At 35.9% G+C, this 23,249-nt stretch overlaps 1 protein-coding gene across 1 annotated transcript in view; it reads right to left on the bottom strand.

The window, feature by feature from the left end:
* The window catches only part of LOC136028394 (uncharacterized), a 93,039-nt gene that overhangs the window by 59,388 nt on the left and 10,402 nt on the right, over nt 1–23,249 (bottom strand). The window contains exons 3-4 of the mRNA XM_065706209.1: nt 17,208–17,478; nt 8,690–8,999 (exon numbers count right to left, since the gene is read on the bottom strand). Of these exons, the coding sequence (XP_065562281.1) occupies nt 8,690–8,999; nt 17,208–17,478 (581 nt within the window). The remainder of the gene's footprint in view (nt 1–8,689; nt 9,000–17,207; nt 17,479–23,249) is intronic.

The raw sequence follows: 23,249 nt of genomic DNA, 5'->3' as shown, positions 1-23,249 counted from the left end.
ATGAATTATTTGAAAACAATTTGTGACCGGCAGCAAAGCCTGGAAGACGACAGGCATAATAACCATAGCTTAGGTAAGGTAGGAAATGGCCATAGCTAAGAATTGAAAAAAAATATTTATCTTTCCCTACAGCACCCCAAAATTCGAAAACCACTTGCCCCCCACTAAAAAAAAGCCCATGAAAATCCCAACTCAATTCCTTAGCTATGAGATAATTGAAGATAGACTTAATAAAACTATAGGCTAATGTCCGAATTAGTCACTTACGAAGAGTAAAGATCTTCCCCTTTCTTCCAAAACTCTTTATCCGCTACACTCAGAACTAAAACTTTTCACCTGTCGAGGAAAATTTTAGACTAGATGGAATCTCCGTTAAGACAAACTTTTGCTCTCCTTTAGGCTTCAGCTATCTTTTCTATCACACACAGGTGACATTGGTTACAGATGGATACCAAATTACCAGAAGCACCACTAAAGCACTGTCTAATAAAAGAGACGTATGACTGTAATTTAATATTTTCCTCTTGGCCACTTTTCATGGAAGAATTTAGAAATATCTTCAGAGGGGTTCACTCACGAAAATTGAGACTTTTGGGCCTTTATAAAAGCAAAAGAGATATATTGAATAAATGGCCCACTCCCCTTTCTATTTATCTACTTGCAACATTATGGCCCCTCCCCTCTAGACTACCTGTCAAAATTTTGAGATAGCCATTTTGTTCAAAACACTCAAAATGTCTGAAAAATATGCCTCTGAGGATGACAAAACACCCTTAGCCACAGGGTCAAAGGCCACCCTAAGCAATACAAATTGCCAATTGCCAACATCATTGTTATATTACGGTGAAAAAGCCGCTTGGTTGATGTTGGATGCAATTGAAATTTAGTAACGGAGAGGGCCACAAGAGTTTCTTGTATTTCAGACAGAAGAGCCAATCTAAGAAGTTCTTGATTTAAGACAGAAGAGCCAATCTAACAGAATCCAAGATATGACAGAAAAAAGTAATGTATTTTCGACAGAAAAAAGTAATGTATTTTCAAAGATTCTGAGAGCAAGTCTAACGTAAGCAGGCCACACGCGGCTGGAAGAACAGCGGTGTCGTAATCTTCATCACCACAACTTTTAACACAGAACCAAGTACATACGTACAAAGGTGTCATTAACTCAGTAATTTTTATATATAATTCTTTGGAACATTTTAACGTTACTTGTATTCACTCTGGAACCCTCCTTTTTCCAAATGAAAGGTTAGCAAACAAAGGTCATTCATTCAGAATTACTGCTTACATGGTGAAATTGCAATTTAAACACATCAACTTCCAAATGTATTGGTTTGCCTTTTTTTAGGACGTCACTTGCTCTCTAAAGAGTCTCATCAACGTGTTCAAAACTTAAACTCTTGTTTTTTTCTAGCTTCATTCAACGTAAGCGAGGATCAAACCATAAATAGTCGATATATACTTGGCTTTAAAGTAGCTGGACAAATTTATCACAAAATCAATTTAGCGGCAAATCCGTAACATGCTGCTGAAGGTGAAATTGAGCCACGTTCGTATGGCCAAATGTAATTTTTCAGACTCCAGTGAGGCTGTCGAGAAACGCCTGGCAAATCCTTTAAATTACAGGATCTCTCGTAATCTAATAAATCTCTTGGAAGAAATATTAAGAGACACAAACTACTATGCCAAAGGTTACGAAAAAATGCAGGAAGTGGAGGATGATGAAAATCAATTTGCTGCTTCATTGGGACAAAAGCCTCCAAACGTTCTGCTTATTTTTACTTTAACAGACGGTGTAAATTATAAACGGTTCAAGCATTTTGCATGTAAAGAAGTAAGCGCTGTGCTTACTCTTAATATTGTGTATAGTTGTTTACCAAATGGAATGGTTGTAAAACAACGTGGCAAAAACCTTGTCGTTTTAAAAAATGCTCACCATTGTGTAGAACCCTTTTCCTACCCAATGTTTTATACATATAGAACTTCAAGGTGGTCAAGCTACTTCAACCACCTTATTTAAGTCGTCCACATATAACACGGCTTGAATTAGCGAGGTATCATATCGTTTTTCGACCTGAACATGCGAAAAGCCTTTCTGTGCAAGATGTAACACCCGACCTGAGTCGGATCGGTTTTTATGCTTTGCATTTTGGTGGAAGACTTTTCCAACAGTACCTCGTTGATACCAATGTTCGTATTGAGCGTTGATGGGGTAAAATATAACCAGAAAACTATCGAAACAGGATGCATTCATTGGTGACAAAGTAATACTATCGCCATCATTTCGACAAGACGCTACTTTGCTGAACATTTTAAAGACACCTTGGCTGCTGTTTGTCACCTTGGACCCCAGATTTATCTACTACTGTGACTTGCAATCCTGATTGGCCTGAATTTACAGAAGCAGCAAGTATTAAAACTGATGATAACTCTATTATAGAAGAGTCCTCTCAAGGTAATCTCGATTTCATTACTCGAATTACAAAACTGAAATTTAACGATATAATCAATGATATTGATAAGGGGCACATATTTATAAAAGTGGCAACATACGTGTATACGATTGAATTTCAAAAACATGGACTACCACATATGCATTTGCTATTGATCATGAGTCCTTAGGATCGAATCCATAGTTCAGTTCAAATTAATGATCTTATTTCAGCTGATATTCCAAATTCCAACAATCCACTATTAAGAAAATTAGTCTTTAAGTAGATTATTCATAATCCGAGAGAATCCAAATTCGGCATGTATAATTAATAAAAATGGAAAATTGCAATGCTGCTTTGGTTTTTACACCAGGACGCTGCTTTACACCAACTGAAGCATGCTGGCGACTATTTAGTTATGATATCCAAAAAAGAGTCATGTCGTTCAACGTTTAAATGTTCATTTGCCAGGACATTACCTAATGCAAAATATCAGCGAAGCCAAAGAAGATTTGGTAGAATTGGACAACGAGACTCAATGTTAGAAGGGTATTTTCGACACGACAAGGCGTTAAAACAAATGAAAAAAAGAAATTCCTCTGTTATTGGGAAATGCCTGAACACTATAGATGGAATGGCATTACCAGTACAAGGGAACAAAGAATTCGTCAATTACGTGTCATTGGACAAATTCACAACGTATATTTTGTGGCTGTTCACGAATTCTTCTAGTTACGAGTACTTTTGTATAATGTGAAGAATGCAACAAGTTTTGAAGGTCTTAAAACAGTTAATAACATTTTTTATTCCACATACAAAAAGCAAACCTGGCTCATGGCCTTGAATTCGACGATAAACAGTGGTTCGATGCCCTAAAAGAATCGGCACTGTCAAAAATGCATTCTGTAATGCGAATACTTAGAATAGAAGAATAGAATCGGTTTTATTTGCACAATCTCTCGTAGTCATAAAACTAAATGGCGCTTGTGCTTACAAAAAAGGATTAAATCAGACGACAAAAAATCAGAAGACAAATAGGATAAAATCAACAATTGTTATAATTTGATACAAAGAAAGAGATGAATGAGTTGGAAAAATTAGTTTGTGCGTGAAGGAGGTGCTGCTAATCTGTCAATTTTCTTCGACCTAGTACTTCGATGTTTCACTAAAACTGGTGGTAGTATCGATCTGTATTTTTCACTTCTGAGAAGATATTGGCCTACTAACTACTCTCTACTTTTTGTAGAGATTCTTGTTTTTGGTAATCCTGCAGATCCAAAAGCTCTTTGGAAAGGATTCGAAAATCAGTTGGCAGAAGATTTTATTTGGCATACGCGACGAAATAATTTATCTGAAGAAATAGTTCGTGTATTTTTAATCGAAGACCCAATCGGGAGACATATATATGTTAGTACAGTGGTGGGTGCCACCTCATTATCAACTAGACAGACACTATCGGGCACATAACTACCGTGTAAATTAAAGAAGAGGACTCGGGACTTCGCAGCATTCATACTTAGTCCTATTTGTAGACATCTATCAGAGAGGTTATCAAAATTCCGTTGAAGATTAGCTATTGACTGGCACAGATTTCACAAATCGTCTGCATATCAAAGCACTAATCCATCCATCCCTTTTGAAATGCAACTAATAGGTAGGCCAATCTGCGCAGCAAGAGACGCGTTGCTGATAACCGGTAATTGATGGCTTGTTATAATATGGTATTCATATGGTAATTGATGGTTGGTAATTGTTGATAACCGGTAATTTGATGGCTTCTTGCTTTACTCCAACGAATGCAGGGAGCTCACAATCCAAAAGTACATTTCCCAGCTTAAAACAAACTTCTAGATGTCTATATATATAATATAATGAGAAAATTACATCAAGACTAACAACACGGTTATGTACTCCAACATGGCCTGCGAGTGGATAAGGGAACCAAAAGCATTCATAACATCGTATACTCCGAGAACCAGAGTGCTCCCAGATACTTCTGTATATCTGATGTATATTACAGAGACTTCTCAAGAATCTTTTAAGGCGCATATTAATAAACTCTAGGCAACAGTGTCCAGGAATCTCGGTTATTTGCATACAGTAAAATTCCTTTTTCCTTACCAAATACTGAGAAAATTAAATTTTTCATTAGCTGAATGCTATTTAATATGGCCCGACCGTTTAGATGTTGACATTCCATTCACATTTACAAAGACTCTAAATTGTCCAAAACAAGTCCATAAAAATCCTGGACCTTTTTATAAGACACCATAGGAAGACTGAGACTAAAAACACCCTGAAGATTTATCTGAAACTAAAACATCTTTTGATTTCTTGATATTCTTCATTTACAACAAATTTTTCACCTTAATATAGGCATATGGTTTATAGAAATCCAGCGTAGAGATAATTTTTTCAATAACATGAAACTCTTGGTTGAAAATAAACATAGCCATTTATCAAGAACAAGGAATAAGTTTCTTTTTCCTTTTATTAAAAATGAGACATCAAGACTAAGTTTAAGATATCAACTTTCTGAGATTGCCAATAAATATAAACTATTTGATTTAATAAGTGAGGCACCATCACACTATACATATAAAAAGAAATTGAAAGAGATAGTTCTTTCTGCCTATAGTAGTGGAGACTGAATGTAAAGTCATTTATTTATTAATTAGTTTATAAGTCCCATCCATCGCTCCATGAGTCGATTTTTTCTCCGCTTCTTCTCTCTCACTCTTTCTTTCTTTCTCTATATAATCCGCGTGAGTTATTGAGGTTTAATTGCTTTTTTCTCTCTCTATTGTTAAAGGAGACAAAATGAGTTGTCTCCCTGTTTCCTTTGTATAAAATGTATGTATATCGTTTCTTGTTTAATAAAGTCAAGTCTAAGTCTTCTAAGAGATGGAAGCAACCTAAACCTGACTGGAACCCGAACTGGAATGGTGGCATAATACACTTTTCTTTTAAGTGGTCAACAATCAGAAGCTCAAATATCTTTGCGAAAACGCTTGATACAGTCACTGCCCTATATGATGAACATGATGATTTTGGTTACTTTTTTTTCAGAATTGGCCTAATCACTCCAATGCATAAACTGTCCGGAACGACAGCAACGTTAAAAACCATATGAAAAAGCGATGCAAGATGGTTATAGAGGAGATCACTTGCGGCAACAAAATACTCAGCACAAATACTACTGACGCCAGCCCAGAATTCTTTTTTTCTAAGCTTAAACACAGCCTTATTAATAGCAGATAGTGCTATCACAATGGAATTTGGTTTTTGACTAGAATCAAGCAACGAAACCATCTCACTATCGAAAGAAATTTCTACACTGCTGTCAGGTTTTATAAACTGACTGAAATGGGCAACCCACTCAGACTCTGGGAAGGTATCGGCCCTCGTGATTCTACTTCTCAGAAAGAGGGCGAGACTTCTAAAGGTAATTAGTCATTTATAATCTTCTCGACAGTAATCGACTTGACCGCCGCTGGATGCTCCTGCAGAGCATTCATAAATATTCTCTTAAAATGAATCCCGACCGCATTTACAACCTCGGTCCTTGGCCTCTCCACTCGTCCCAGAGCTGCAACCACCACTTCGCCGTAGCGTAGGCTAACACTAGTAGTGAGTTACTAGACAACCTATATTTCTCACTCTTGTGACATATCCACTTCATTGGAATCGCCACCTTATCAGCACGTTTCAGTGCATATATTATTTGATCATAGTACAGGTTTAGCTGTAACCTTAACTCATTTTCACTTAGGTTGATACTCGGGTGTAACAGATGGTATGGAACCTTCAGTTTCCGTAGGATACGGTCGCTAGTTACTCCACATCTTCTTCAAGAACCACTTGGGTTGAGATTCATTAACTTATGTCCCCACAACGGGTATCAAGACACATATAGGGAGATGGCCACTGATGGCTTGATCACCCATTACTCTCACACATTAGACTTGGCTGCCTGAATACAGTACATGGGTCTAGATTTGACGTAGTTCTAGTCTGTGATATTTATGTACAGTCCTTGTTTATTCTAAGCAATGAGAATGAGGGACGCAGCATACTTATAATAGTCTCAAAACGCAGGCATTCAGAATGGATGATATTAAAATTAAAATCAACTGTGATCTCACAGTTGAAAACATGTATGAAAAGAGCGGAGGTGATCATTAAAAGCAACGACGACAAAGCGTTCACTAACTGCTAGGGCTAGGAGTTGATGTTAGCTTAGCACTGCAAGGCCTCCACTCGGGCGACCTCGGTTCTTCCGGCAAAATGCTGCTGAAGACACTGTGACAAGGGTGTTAGGTAGGGTGTATAAGAGGAGACCGATCACTGGAAAAAAAATTTTTCTTGATACAGAATCGCTCTACCAGCAACTCTAGAAGAGAAAGCTTCTCAGAATCGCTCTGCCAGTGACTCTAGACCTCCATTTATGTTTCAGGATACAATTAAAATATTCTTATTACTGTCCATTTTATACCTATTCGACTTGCAAGAAACACAGCTCGTACAGAGAATCACGCGAGCTCATATGCTCCGGCTGAGTACTATGAAAACAAATCATTGCGTTTTTACAGTCTTTGGTCAGGTGGCCATCAGCTTTGTGACATCTATAACATTTTTTGGGACAGAAAAGGCTCAACTCTGTGCACTTCTTATCTTATTTTTGATGGGTTTGCGATGGCATAATTCGAGTCCAAATGATAATGGAAGAAAATCCTGAAAGTCCACGAGTCGCCACATTTCTCTGCCTTGCTACAATTACGAATGAAAGTACAAAGATCATTCTGATGTTCAAGTGAGATGTGTTTGATAATTCTAGCATAATGTTTTGACTTAATACTCACAGCTGCATCTTGATCGGATGCCTTGAATGATCTCACTATCTTTTCAATTAAGGACTTGTTGTGACTTGTTTAAGGTGTGATTAAATCACACCTATTTCGACTCACCTCGATCATTTTCTTATCCTGAGTTGCACCACTTACGGAGTCGATTGTGTTTTCTCGCTTCTGTCGTTGATAATGACTTAGTCGGATTTTTTACCAGTAAAGAAGAGGAGAGTTAACTCCGGGTTCTTTGCTAGACCCCTCATGAATGCCAAGGGTCTTATGCAGGATCTTATCAACTTTCTTGCAAATTGCTTGAGTTTTTAATACTACATACACTCTGTTCAATTCTGAGGGAGCTGGAACCTCCTAAGGATCGTAAATCACAAACTTCGGCAAGATTTTCCGGTCCTTCACACATCTTGTCGACATTTTTCCTAAGTCAATAACATTTATCCTCCTCTTTTACATGTCGAACACATCGTTCATCATATCCGAATTCAACACACAACACTAATTTACTTCCAAAATCACATTTTTTTCAAAGAACCTAATACACGATTTAATTAGCGAACCATATTTTACACCAGTCTCCATCGAGTGATATAAATCGTTCAGCACTGCGTTATGCAATAACTTGCCATCCATCATACAGCCGAGAAAATTTCCACTTCCAGTCCCAAGTCAATATCATGAGATCCACATACCAATAAGTGAATAAAGCATAGTTTCTTGCTATCTGATCCTCGCAGTTTCAGTGAGAAACCAGTCCCGACAGATAAAAGGGCCCTTGCGACAAAAAACTACCCTCTTCTGATCGCTTATTAGTAAAATTAAAATTTATTCTAGTATGACATCTTTTTACTTAATAAATCATTAATTCCCAAGGGAATTTGCACTCAAATATCAAAACTATCAGTTAGTCAACAAATGAAAATAATCCGAACATGAATGAATTTCAATAAATGTCTATAGGGAAAGCACATAAGCTTAAGCTTACTGTATTAATAGGTTATATCCAAAAACAAGGTGTTTACACAGCAGAATCTCAAATAAAACTGTATGTTATCTCTTTATATCTATGATATCTTTATATTTTATAAAACTAATTCATATAAAGATCTTGAATAAGTTCAAAACCACACTCCAGGGTGGAAAGGTTTAATATAAAAGTTAGAAATTATTGTAAATTGTCAAAAAACAAGTTCAAGACCGTCAGACATTAGTGGTTCTTATCTTTTGTAATTTTGTTTACATTGACATTTAGATGGATATTTAACAGGATTTCTAGTTTAACTACAAAAAAAGTCAAAGTGATTCTTTTAACAAGGTATACATCTGAGTTTTCAACTCTAAACCCCTTAGTTTTACAATACTACCAACCTAATTCTAGAGTATCTTCAGAAAACTAACCTTCTTGGTAAGGGTAGAATAGCTTTAGAGAAGGTTTATCCTGGGATTGACTTCCCTTAAGGATTGGAGAATCAGATGGAGCAGATTGATGAATAAGACAATCTTCAGCTTTATCCCAAGCAGAGGGACTGTTACAATCAACTGGAAGAACTGCACTGTTATTAGAAGAAAAACTTGCATTGCTAATTGAATCTAGCCGAGTCTTTGCAGATGGATGTAGCCACACATCATAGGAGCTTTCCTGAAGATTGCGTGGGAAAATGCCTTGAGACGTTATTTGACTTGTAGACGATCGATCCACAGGAGGACTCTTAAACATAAAAGTCTTAGTGAATAATTTTTTTTTACAATTTGACAAAGCTACTATTAAACAAGGAACCTATCACATATTAATAGTAACAATGATAAAAAATGTTAGTGATCAATGAATAGTGTACTGGATTTTAGTAGATTTAGCTTGAATCTAATCTGATTGACTTTAACTTTCTCTAAAGCAGTGATACCCGACTGATTTTCGACCAGTACCCCATCTAGGCATTTTGAAATCCTGATTCCCGCCTCAAGATATGTAAATTTCGTTCTTAAAAATTTTATGTGTAATCACTTAAAGGAAGCTTAAATGCTCATTAACTTGGTATCTTTTTCCGGCCGTCGTCTACGCGTATTATGTACTAATAAAAGTGTTGTTGCAATACAAAACGTTTTATAAAATGCATGTATCTTTTTCAGCTCTTTAAATGCATACGATATATGACATCATTCACATGATTTTTTTCACACTTAAGGCTCTAAAGTATAATCAGCCAAAAGGTGCATGTTCTACCCATCACCCATCAAAATATTGCCATGCCCCATCGGTGGGGGCCTACACTCCACGCTTGGAAAAACAGCTCTAAAGAAAGCACCAACAAACAAAATACTTCATCGAGAATAAAATTTTCATATTTAGATTACCTATACCAAACAAACATGGCACATTCATTATTTCTGTATCTATCTTTCTTCAGAATATTACAATCTAATTTTTGTTTTTTCCTTCTTTGATGTGCTTTCTTTTCCACTATCTTTATTTACGACTTTCAAAGCATTTGGGATGCTTCGTATCGAATTAATCTATTTGGGCAGGTTACTTACTGTCACCAACTTTCAAAAAAAAGGCAAAATAACTTAATTTCTCTAGGTATTTCATAACTGCCAGATTTAATTCAGGGTCCTAGAAAGGCTGAGGGTCGCTTGGAGCGACATGAAGTAAACACTGGAGTGAAGTAAAAGCTATTTCTTTGAAAACGACGGAAAAATTACTAATTACATTATTAGCACATAATGCAAACGTGATTAATGGATTTATAATCTATTTTAAAGATAAAAAATTGTGGTGCGTTTTTACAAATAAATGAACACAAATAAAGAAAGTAATAGCCGGCCTAATTGCTAAAATTTTATCCTTTTTTATATCTTTGATATTATTTTGTTTTTATCTACTGTTCCTGTTTCGTCTTTTCTCCACTTTCTGATGTCCTTCCTGTTTGTTTTTCTGCTTCTTAAATATCATCCACAACAAAGACATCTTGTTTTATTTTCTCTTTTGCTATTTTTCTCCAAATTTCATCGCTTCCTCTCGAAGAACTTTTCTGAAAATTTTGTAATGGTCACTTAGTTCAACTTTTGATTTATTATTAGACCCTTAGCGTAAAGAACACTAAAATAGATACTTAAAGTCCCCGAAGATATTCAAATAAACCCCTAGAAAATTAGCTTTATGAATAAAAGAAACTCAATGTTTTTTAAATAGTAGTTTTCCTCACTTTACTCAATTATTTTGTTTTATTCTGCCGTTTTTTCAGGCAGTACTTTGTGCTATTTCGAGTCACTATAAAAGCTATTCTTTTTTTTAAATCGAAATCATACCAACATATCGTTTTACACATGGTTTCCATTGTTGATTTGGTAGACCAGAGGTCTTGCAAAGCTTGACTAAATGGCTTTCTCATAGTTTTGATCGAATGATTTTGAGAAAAAAAGGAGCGGGGAAGGAGGTCTAGTTGCCCTCCGATTATTTGGTTACCTATAAAGCCAACTAGAACTTTTTATTTTTTAAGAATTTTTTTATTAGTAAAAATAAATTTTATTAGTTAAATATATACATAACTTACAAATTAGCTTAAGTAAGGAACTTCTGTATTCTCATATTTTTATTACATATATGAGGGGTTCATCCCCTCGTCAGTACCTTGCTCTCCACGCTAAAGCTTAAATTTTGTCCCGATTTCATAAGAATGACCCCTGAATTACAAAAGCCGTAGAATAAATAATTGAAATTTATAAAAACACTTTAGCGTAAAGAGCGAGGTATTAGGAGGAGGTGAGCCCCTCATATGCGTAATAATTTCTGTTCCTTTTAAGTTTTAATGCTGCTCCTTACTTTCAGTTGAAAAAACTTTGTCATATTTATTTTTTCATTGTTTTTTTAAATAATACTAGAAAATCTTGCGCTCCCTTCATGGAAATTTTCTTCCCCATGACAAATTCCTCCAGGAGTAGTTCCCCCAGCATACCCCTCTCTTCTCAACCACTGCCCCCAACCAAATGAAAACACCCCTGAAAACGCCTGTACACTTCCCAATAATCATTACTATATGTAATCACTGGTCAGTATTTGTAACTTGTAGCCCCTCCCACGGGGACTGTGGGGGAGTAAGTCGTCCCAAAAGACATAGTTATAAGGATCTTCGACTACGCTGAATAAAATGGCTATCTCAGAACTTTGATCCGGTGACTTTGGGAAAATAATTAGCGTGGGACGGGGGCCTAGGTGCCCTCCGATTTTTTTGGTCACTGAAAAAGGGCACTAGAACTTTTCATTTCCGTTAGAATGAGCCCTTTTGCAACATTTTAGGACCACTAAGTCGATACGATCACCCCTGAAAAAAAAAATAAACAAACACGCATCTGTGATCTGCCTTCTGACAAAAAAACACAAAATTCCACATTTTTGTAGATAGGAGCTTGGAACTTCTACAGTAGGATTCTATGACTTTTAGGGGTTGTTTCCCCCTATTTTCTAAAATAAAGCAAGTTTTCTCAGGCTCGTAACTTTTGATGGGTAAGACGAAACTTGATGAAGCTTATATATTTGAAATCAGCATGAAAATGCAATTCTTTTGATGTAGCTATTGGTATCAAAATTCCATTTTTTAGAGTTTTGGTTACTATTAAGCCGGGTCGCTCTTTACTACAGTTCGTTACCACGAACTGTTTGATAAAGTTGGAGGACAAGCAATATAAAAAAAGGTATTTTATTTCAAATTATAATAAAATTAAGTATATAAATACAAAGAAGGATAGAATGTCAGGAAAATGAATTTTCTTGTTACCGGTACTAGACCATTAATCTTATAAGTACGGCTCTCGTATTGGAAGCCCCCGTGGAACTCTGGGATCGACAAGCTCTGGGATCAAAGCATCCATGAAGAATCCTTTTAACTTGGGAAAAATCTTTTCGGTCCAAAAGTCTGGATCGCGGTCTATCTTTTCAATGTAGAAGTCTTTCTGGGTAAAAATCATGAAAAAGCAAGTATCTAGCTGAGCACATTCAAGCTGACATTGTACTTGGTAAAAGTAGTCGTGGCCTCGTTTGAGGTTGACCAGTCCATTCTTTCCAACTTCCATGCAACAGTTCACCTTAGCCTCTTTTCGGTTTTTTATCCACTCGCCTATCTCCATATTTTTCGCAGTTTCTGGACACTTTATTTCCAAAAGTGCTCTTTTTCCGCACGGCATAATTACTAAGTAATCTGGACTGGCACCAATGAAGCCTTGCTCATAGTGCACAAAAAAACCGCATCGCTCCACTTTAAATCTGGTCGATTCTTCAAACTTTTTTGCAGCTACTGGTTCAAATGTATGCCCGTAAACCATTGCTTTAGTCACTTTTGATGGCGCATAAAGAAGTTTTTGCACCAAGGGGGTTACAATCTTCGTCCTTCGCTTGGCTATAGTTCCGGCCCATGAAGCCGTTATTCTGTCCCTGCGTACTGCTGACCAGCTTCCGTCGTCTTCTCCTTGTAGGCGAGTCGCAGCTTCTATTTCTTGAATTTGTTCAGTGCTGCACTCTAGCCGTTGTAAAAAGGCACTCTTCATTATTTTGAAGTCAACAGCTGCAAGATCAGGAGTTGTTGCGTTTGGCCCATACTTCCCATCAGGTTCATTTACTTTCTTCTGCTTCAGTATTTCATTGCGACAAGTCATTGACTTTCGAGCCCTCTTCTTTAGAGCTCTTAGCCTAGATTTTCTCATTGAAAGTTTTGTCATCGCTCGAGGTGGTATCCTTCCTGTGATTTTTCTATATATATGAAGCCTTCCTAGCTCTCCTTTACTATATTTAACACCAGCAGCTGCTACTCGAGAATTATATCGACCATTTTGAGTCACGAGGAATTGCTTCCCTCCTATTAATTTTGCAACTATACTCATAAAGTACTCAGCTAAGTTGCTTGTATTATTCCCAATCAGTAGTCGCGCTCTTCTTGTTAGAGTTTCAAATGCTTGTAGGACATGGCAGAGGAATATCACAGAGGGACAATCCGTAAGAGGCACTTTGCTACCTGAGTCTTTACAGAGCCCAGGGCATTTTGTGTGATCACCACTGAAGAAATGGTGAGGAATGGCATTAAGAGCCTCTATTAATTCTTTTGCGCCTTTGCCTTCTTGGCTAATTCGGATGATCGTTGCCCGGGCGTACCCACTTAGCTTTTTAATCATTATTGGAGTTAGCCTTTTTGAGCATTCTTGGCCACCAGTCTTCCTTTTGTTATACAATCGCGATGTAAGGCATTTGCAGGCATGATTTACGCATTCCACTTTCTCAATCATCCGTCCGTATGGAACCTTAGCCATCAACTCATTATACAAGTTGGAGTCTCCATCAGCAATGAACCTCTTATATTTTAATTTGTGCATTGTTGGAGCTAAGCGAAATGCCTCTACTATTATGTCCGCTTCCATTCCTGTTGATGGTCCATCCCAGTTCAAAAAACACTTGTGATGGGGTTTTTCCGAATTTCTGTAACGAAAGCACATAGCACAAAACTTGTTTCGAACGCCAATATGGAGCTGCTTCTTAGAGTAGTATCCAATCACCACACCACATCCAGATAAAGCTCTGTAACGAGTCCCGTAGCTTCGCGTGCACCAACTTCCATCAACAATTACAGTTGTCTGCACAAGACCCTCGTGGTCGAACCCTTCTCCAGCTCTCAAAGCTGCCTCTCTTTCTGCTTTTCCATTTTGTAATAAATATTCGGCAAGGAGTTTTTCTGTTTTCTCGCAGATTTCACGCTCCTACTTTGAAAACACGACAGACGCTGAAATATGTAGTCCTAATGTACAAAAAAGCTCCTCAATCTGGGCATGCGTAAGTCCAGCATTTATTGCTCCCAGGACCATCTCACGATTTAAATTTTTGGTCTCTCTGTCATCTGCTTGCGGTGCATTTTTATCTTTTTTTCGTGATGGAGGAGCTTCGGTAAATACTGACTCCTCCTCTTTGCAGGATTCACATCTGAATACAAATCTACTTCGGAGTCCTTGTAGATATTCTTTTTCAAACATCATATTTGGGACGTCCTTGATGTCTTTGCAACTAAAAAAAAATATATATTTAATTAAATAGAATGAATGAGACTTTCCCAAAAGTTTTAGACTGAAGAACTTGCCAACATATAGACCCTTTCCCAGGATCTTATTTTCGGGGGCGGGGATTTAAACAAAAGTCCCGGAATCGTAAAGGCCCTGGGTCGTCATGCTTCGAAACCGATCCATCGTTCGATAAACATTTCTTCGTTTTGTTCGACATTTCAAATTGCTGAATAGTGGAAATACGCCACCGGCGCAAGGACCTTTGTTGTCACAACTGTCGTTAATCCCAAAAACGAAAAGGATTCACAAATCAAAAACTATAAGCAATGACACGAAGTCGTCGATGCCGCTCCACTGCGAAATTTTTAGATGTTATTCATAACGAATGAAAATTGGAGGACACAAGCTTCAAAAAAATTACTCAAAAACGAAAAAATAAAAAACGGAAGGAGTTCGGAGGTGATAAGCGAACGGCTGATCAGATCTTAATGAAATTTGATATTTAGATGGATCTTATTGTTTAGAACACAGGTTTCAAATCCCGATCAGATCCAGTGACATTGGAGGGAGTTGGACGGGGAAACCAGAAATCTTGGAAAATGCTTAGAGTGGAGAGATCGGGATGAAACTTGATGGGAAGAAAAAGCACAAGTTATAGATACATGATTGACATAATTGGAACGGATCCGTTGTCTTTGGGGGAGCTGCGGGTTGTTAATTTGGAAAAAAATAGAAAAATTGAGGTATTTTTATCTTACGAGTGGGTGATCGGATCTTAATGGATTTTGACATTTAGAAGGACCTTGTGACTCAGAGCTCTTATTTTTAGTCCTGACCGGCATTAAGCCTCTGATTTTCCTTTTAAAGCGATCTGTTGATTCTTAAAATTTTGCTACAGCTCATGCCATATGAGCTCTTGGCTCTTCCGACCTCGTCACAAGTGCTACATGAGCCCTTAGCTCTTGTTATTTTGTCACAATCGACCATTATAATAAAAGTATTGTTTTTCACTATTATTATTCTGTAATGTTTTTACTGTTGTAAATCGTCAGTATATCTACTTCCTTCTGCTTATTAAGTACATATTATGGTATATCAAACAAAAACTTCTTATCTTTCCTGCAAATACAGTCTCTTGGTCCTGATTTATTTGACCTAATTAATAAAATAATTATTTGACCATTTCTCTAAAAAAAAAACGTCTCCCTCTCTTCCTTTTTGGGCTAGAACATTTGTATCCAAACTTGACATGCTGCATCGTCTAAGGCATAATTGGTTCAGTTTTCTAAAATAATTACTAAATTTTGAATCTTTGAAAATAATAATAAGTTTTGATAATAAATTTTGAATCTTTGAAAACTTTATCAAGACCCAGAAGAAAAATCTTTCTTTGATTTTTAAAAACATTTTAAATGAAAACGCATAAGAATTCGGCTTAATAAATAGAGTATAAAATAAAGCTCACCTGTGCTTCCAAACTTTAATCTCCAGATCGCGCATGAAAAATGCAGGATCAAAAATCCGTCGGCAATCCTTCAATTCATCGCAATCCAAGTTTCTACCACCAGTCACGATCCGATAGGGCAACGGGGAAGAAGCTAGGGGGTTCTGCTCCATCTCAAGGTTTGTCGCTTGACCTAAATCTCTTGACTTGTCTAGTTCTTCGGCGTACCGCATTATTAGGTATTTTGGATATTTGCATCTACCAAGCTCTAAATACTTTTTTACAAAGGCGCTGTCTATGTGTGGTAACACTTTTAAGATGCATACCTCGCTTTGATTTAATTTTCCCCATGATTTCGGCTTTGTGTGCACAACTTTACTGAAGGCTCCTGGCTATTTCTCATTTCTAGGTTACTTCATTGCATTGAAATAATTTATGAAAATTTCAACCTCTATTAACAAGCAGCTGATTATACCAGCTTGTCATTTTGGTCTCTGGGGGATATTATCGGTGATCTGAAAAGATTCTTTCTGGCAACCGACTTGTAAAAATTTCAGGTAGCTGAAAATATTCTAGGGGACTGTTAGAAAACAGGAAAATACATCAAAAAATGGTTCCAATCATCTTATAGGTTATTGTCTTCTGCTCACGATAGTACCGATTTTGTTCCAAAAGCAATATCCTTCATAGAGTACACTTGTGAAAAAGACCTAGACATTTTCTAAGATTTCTAAGCAATTAGAGGAAATAGAACAAAATCCTTTCAAACATTTTGTAGCATCTTCAAGAAGCTATGGCCTGATATTAAAAGCGGCATCTTCCGCCAATCAATACTTGAGTACTTTTTAAATATAAATTTTCAATTTAACATGGGATTTTCGAGTTCCATCAGTTCACTTAATCACCGCCTTAATTTTTCTGTCTAAAATTATGTTGTCTTTTGATAACAAAAAAAAACCGCTGACCATGAAACTTTACATTTGGATGACGGATTTACGAAGGGCAGTATTATGATTTTCCTACTGTGCATAAAAGGATTCTGCTCAAAGAAACAGTCATAAGTTTTCCTAAAATATTGCACTATAAATATTTCAAGACACAGACACTGCCGTCAGCTTTATATAAAGTAATATAACTAACTTGGAAATCATCTTAAATCAATAGCAAAAAAATATATATCCTTATAAGGTGGTGTAGGTAGCTCTATCTATTTAGAAAGAAAATAAACAAAGTACAATTATTATCTGTATCTTGAAAGGATACGGTGCGATGGTTAACTGAGCTATACATGGAACTCAATGCTATAAAGGGGACAAAAAGTTTAGATTTGCGCACGTAAGATCAGGAGTATTTGTTTAAGGGATAAGACATTGCGCAAGGAATGCCATTAAAAACAAGTAGACCTTTATAGAACCATTTAAGAAAACAAAACCTTACCTGATTAAAGGGCACTCGGGATGTTAGTAGCTTTTTGTAGTGCTGCATATAATTTTGACTGAAAGGCTGCTGAAAATCATTTTCAGACGAAGTAATTCTTTGTGAGCCAAATAAATGTTTATTTCTTGAACGAACAGTATTATTGAAATTTATTCCTGGATGTGTTCTAACCTCTGGAAGGAGTTCCGTAGCGCCCTTATACTTTGCACTTTCAGATGATTTCTGCGGATGAAAGGAGCCTTGATGATGAGACAGATTGCGGTGTCCAGGTCTAAGAAGTGAAAAAAAACCATAAATGAAAGGAACTCAAAAAGAGCACTATTTCTGCTTTTTGCTTTATCTTCTTAATATTTATCAATAGTTGGGAAGAGAGTAAAAAAAGTCACAAGTGAAAAGAACTAAAAAGAGAAGAGAGAAGAAAGTCGTAAGTAAGAAAATTGAAGTTATTTGGTATAAAGTTCTGACCCATATCATGACTTAGAATAAACATCTGCTTAAGTAAATAATATAACATCGTAAGGTTGTAGTGAAGAATTTGCCTCCCAGGCTTCAATATTTAGACCCTTTCTTGCTTCCTTTTCGTAGTAAACTTCCATTTCATAACGTTAGTCTTCGATATATTAAAAAAAAGCTCTTTCTTTCCTCTAGAAGCTTGCTTCTGCAGCCCGGTTTTATCCCTTGTTTGTGTTAAACTTAGTATAAAATGAACGATAATGATGGTGATTATTTGTTTTTAATTTGCCAGTAAATGAGGTATGAAGAAACAAATAATACGAAAGTTTTAAGATTCTGTGGTTTTACGTGTTTAAAATGTATACGGTGTTTTATGTGTTAATGGTTTTGTGCATTTCTTTCCTTCTTTTATATATTTTCAAGATAATTGGATCTTCATGGATGTTTCTTAGGGGGCTCATTAGAATGAAAATTAGGGAATCTAATTTTTAAGACTCAAAAATGATTGGAAGGTCATCAGTCTCCCCTGCTTTCTCAGGCCCTTTTTGTTTGTTCTTCCCCTATAAAATCAAATAAAAATTTTTAATGTAGCCGAATAGTGAAAAATTATTTAGAAAACCATGACTCCAGGGAGGTGAGGATCCACCAAAACCCAATGGTAAGCTACGTAAACTATGTTTGTTATTTAACTTCTAAAAATGTTCATACTATACCTTATAAAAGATCTTTGTACCGCTTAAGTGAAAAAAGTACAAAAGTCAAATCAAAGTTTCCTAAGGAAAAAAAAGATCTAGACACATACCTTCGTATCCCTCTTAAACTTTTTCTGCAAGAAATCTGCAGTTTTCAAGGCTGCAGTAGCTGTTGCAGCTTATTTTTTAAAGCTAAGAAAGTTTAGAATGGCTGACTCCTTTCCCTCTACTATATTGGATTATATATACCATATTGGATATCAAATTCCCTTAAGTTCAAAAAAATAAAAGCTGGAGGAGAAAAGTAACATCCGAGCATTGTAAAATCTAAGGAAGCTTTTTTTGCAAAGCAAAAATTACTATATTAATGAATTTCAAAGCTTAATTTATTACAAACTCAGCTTAATGAAAGTTAATGCTACATACTTTTCGTCTACAGAGGTAGAGAAAATATGAGGTAAATGAAATTTGCAATTTTTTCGAATTTTTAATAAGCAAAATAGATTGAAAATAAACAACATTTAGAGTGGCTACTTACTTTTCCTCTATTACAACATCCGCTTTTGGTCGGCGCAAATGTTTACATTCAGGTTAATTTTAAACCTGAAGGGCATTAAAAGAATTGGATATTTGTAGCTAATATATTTTGCAGAAATTCGTGTTGTTAGCAATGCATTTTTTCAATCACAACACTGCAAAAAAAAAATTTGTACTTCTCCTAAGATTATAAAATATGATCATTTTTAATTCTTGGACTTCAATACTTTAACACAACTGATCGTTAGAAACGACACTTGTAGCAGTAGGCAGGATAACTATAGCGTCCATTTTTTTACAACAAAATCAACTTTTGATTGGAAACATTAAAGTGTCTCCTTTTTTTCTTCTTCATCCTTTTTTTACCACTACTGGGGCAGTACCGAGTTAATTCTTATTTCTTAAGAAATCGTCAAATGATTTAAGAACCTTATGTTGGAAGGAAGAGCTTACGAGACGAGGGGTTGCAAACCAGAGTGGTTTTCGACCACAGAGTTTCGGATGAGGTTTTTTCATGCTTCAATGCCTTTTTACGCCAGGAATGGCTCCCAAAGTGCCATTTATGAAAAGGGCAATTATGCGTTTTATAATAGAATCATATAATCAAAATTATAAAAAGGACAAAGATACCAAATTAGAGCCTAATCACCTAATTTATTATTTAGTTATTAGACATGTTGTATTTGCAAGCACTGTAGATTCAAGTATATTAATTCATATAAAAAAAATCGTTTTTGAATAAGCGTCTACTTTCTGATTGAAGCTGACATTATCATCATAGGAAAAACAAGAGTCTGTGTGTAAAAAAAGGAACCTAGATCTCCTCGTTATCTAATGACAATAAGTAACTTCGTACTAAATGGAATTAAAGTAAATAGAAAGAAATTTACCTAGTATCAGTATACTTATAGTTGATTCCACATACAATTTTATGAAAAATTTCAATCCTGTATATGAAGTGAGCATTTAATTTGTATTATCGACTTTTAATCCCTTCGCTGGGATTGCGACTCCGATAACGACGTTGCACAGGAAACCAGGTATTGAATCTCAAAATTGACCCGTGAAATAGTTAGAAAAATCTACCCAAAAGTACATATCAGATTCCATTTTATCTTCCATGACTGGTTTCAGAAAATTTAATGAGTTCAAAACAATAAACTTCAAGGGAAAAGAGTGAAAAAGATTTAGAGTGGCTGACTCGTTTACCTCTATTATATTGGATTATACATATACCATACTGGATATCAAATTCCCTTAACTTCAACTAAATAAAAGCAGAGAGAGAAAAGTAAAATCCGAGCATTGTATAATCTAAGGAAGTTTTTTTTTTCAAAACAAAAAGTACTATATTAATAAATTTCGAAGCTCAATGGATTAGCCTGCTGCAAACCTAATTGGATAATATCTGGCACTATTTGAAGCTGGGGGGTCGTAAAAAAAGCCCCCCTTGCGTGTAAGTCTTTGTCTCATGTTAATTAGAGTTACTAATTAGTAGTTTACGATGTCGTCCCGTCCTAAGCGCAAGGGCACTGGTTCTAACAGCACTGAACAACCAGGACATCTTTCGAAAAATCATCCGTCAAATTCAAGCCCGGATATGGGCAACCAATCTTCTGACCTGAACATGAGACTAACTCAGACTCAACAAGAATTGGAAGCTGTAAAAGCGAATCTCAGGGATGAAATCTCACGTAAAGTTTCCGATCGCATAAAAAATCAACTCCCGCACTCGGCTGAATCAATGATATCTGACGTATATGATTCTTTGATGGTGGAATACTCGCCAAAATTTGATTTTATCGAAAAGCAACTAAAATCACTAAAAAACAGCTTCATGATACTCGAAGAGAGAGTGAAAAAGATCGAAAGTAGACTTGACGATATTGAGCAGGAAAATAGGCTGGATTCACTTATTTTCAGTGGTGTCAAACAAGCTCCGGGTGCTGATGTAAAATCGTGTATTAATAATATTATCTCGGAAAAGATGGGCGTACAAGTTTATGTTTCGGAACTAACAAAAGTGTATAGATTTACCCTTCCAGAGAATCCTACGCGGCCTGATATGATTGCACCGGTACTCGCCCAGTTTTCGTCTAAGGATGTGGCTAGAAAGGTATTTGCTGCTAAGAGCAAACTGGCCAAATCTGGTATATTTGTGTCTGAAAGTTTAACTAAGAAGCGACGAGAAATTCTGCAACTGGCTCGTGATAGGTTAGGTAACCACAACGTATGGTCCGATCACGGCCGTATTTTCGCTCGATCTGGAAATGACGCTCGGACACGCCGACTGTGGAGTTGTGACGACATATAATCTGAGTTTTTTTGTTTTTTTTTTCGTTTTAGTAGTTATAAATGTGTACTTTAGTATTTACATTCTTTCGTAGTAATAGTTCTTTAATAGGAAGTAGGATAAATTATTTATGAATGTTTTCACGATTACTTCAGTTAGAAAAAAATCGCTTTTCGTTGGAGAATATTTTGTCGAGTGACGTTGGTAGCCGGTCGGAATTTTCGGATAAACAGCCTGCAAGGCTTAGTAAATATGTTGCAGTAGATGATGTGAGTGCACCCGTTATGCTGTCCGGATTCCAGATTCTCCACTGGAATTGTCATTTAACTACTTCACATGAAGATGTAGTTGATATAATTAATAAACTTAACAGTGAGGTGCAAGTGATAGGTATTTGTGAATCATTTATTAGTGAACAATGTCCTGCTTCGTTGTTTAATTTTCCAGGTTACACACTTATTTCCAAGAACCGGTCATTGATGGGAAGGGGAGGTTTAGCATTCATAATCAAGGATGATATAAAATTTAAAGTAAGGGAAGATTTATCTTTATGGATTGAAGGTAAGATTGAAACTTTTGCTATTGAAATAGTGACAAGTAATAATAATCCACTTCTTATTTCATCGGTGTATAGACCCCCTGGTGCTAGTCCGGATTTTTTCCTAGAGGAAATTGAAATTTTAATATCTGAAATAAATCGAAATTTTGATAAAATTGTAATCATAGGTGATTTTAATTTTGATTTATTAGATCTTCAAGCCAAAAATTTGGATTTCCTTAATGTCATGCTTTCATTTGGTCTTTTCCCATTAAATTCTATCCCATCCCGATTAACAGACCATTCTGCAACTTTGATTGATAATGTTTTCGTCACTGAAGTTATGGTGGAAGATAGCATGTGTGATGTATTAATCCATTCTGGTTCGGACCACTTACCGCTTCTTTGTTTGTTGCAGAAGTTATCACATTGTAAAATTAAAAGAAAAAACAAGATTCTTCGGCGTGACATGAAAGAAGTTAATCTGGCTAAATTTAAAAATGAAGTTAGTTCGTTGGATTGGGAGGTGGTTTACAATGAAAAGGATGATGCTTCAAAAGCTTTTAACATTTTTTCAGATATTCTTTACCCTGTGTTTGAGAAAAATTGCCCATTGAATAAAATTAATTGCAAGAAAGCTAAACCGAGAAAGCCGTGGATAAATGATGAAATTTTGAGTTTAATAAGACAAAGAAATAAGTTGTATTGTCAATATCTTGATAATCCATCTGAAATGATTTTAAATGAGTTTAAAGAGTTGAGAAATTATGTAAATAATTCAAAAAGAAATGCAAAGAATGAGTATTATTTAAACCGTTTGAAGATTAAGGAAGGTAATATAAAAGATACTTGGGGAATTGTCCGTGAAGTGATAGGAAGTGAAAAAAAAAGATATGTGTATAACCAATTTAAAAACTAGTAATAGAATTATTCATGATAAATTGGAAATAGCAAATTACGTGGGTGATTATTTTTCGAAAATTGGTAGTGTTATACAGAATGAAGTGTCTAGAGGTAGTTGTGCCGTCAACATTAAGGTAAATCCTTCAAGCATGCAGAATGGGTTTGAATTTGTACCATGTAATGTAGAAGAAGTTGAAAAAATTGTTTGTAGCCTTAAATCAAATTCTTCTGGTGTAGATGGATTGAACCTAAAGGCTTTTAATTATGTGTCGGTGTATCTTTTACCGGTACTGGTTCATTTAATTAATCTCTCAATGGTTAAAGGGCATTTCCCGTCGAACTGAAACAATCTAAAATCATACCTTTACATAAAGGTGGGGACCCCTCAGAACCCTGTAATTGACGACCAATTTCCATTTTACCTTTATTTAGTAAAATTTATGAAAAAGTTATTTATAAACGATTGTATGATTTTTTGGATTCGAAGAAAATTTTGTATAATGGACAGTTTGGTTTCAGAAGTAAACATTCCACTAGTCATGCAGTACACCATCTTTTAAGTTTTGTTGATAATGCATTTGAAAATAATATGATTCCTTTAACTGTTTTTGTAGATTTCCGTAAGG

Source organism: Artemia franciscana, chromosome 6 (genome assembly GCF_032884065.1).
Source record: "Artemia franciscana chromosome 6, ASM3288406v1, whole genome shotgun sequence".
Classification (NCBI taxonomy): Eukaryota; Metazoa; Arthropoda; class Branchiopoda; order Anostraca; family Artemiidae; genus Artemia; species Artemia franciscana.
This window is presented reverse-complemented; position numbering and strand designations above follow the sequence as displayed.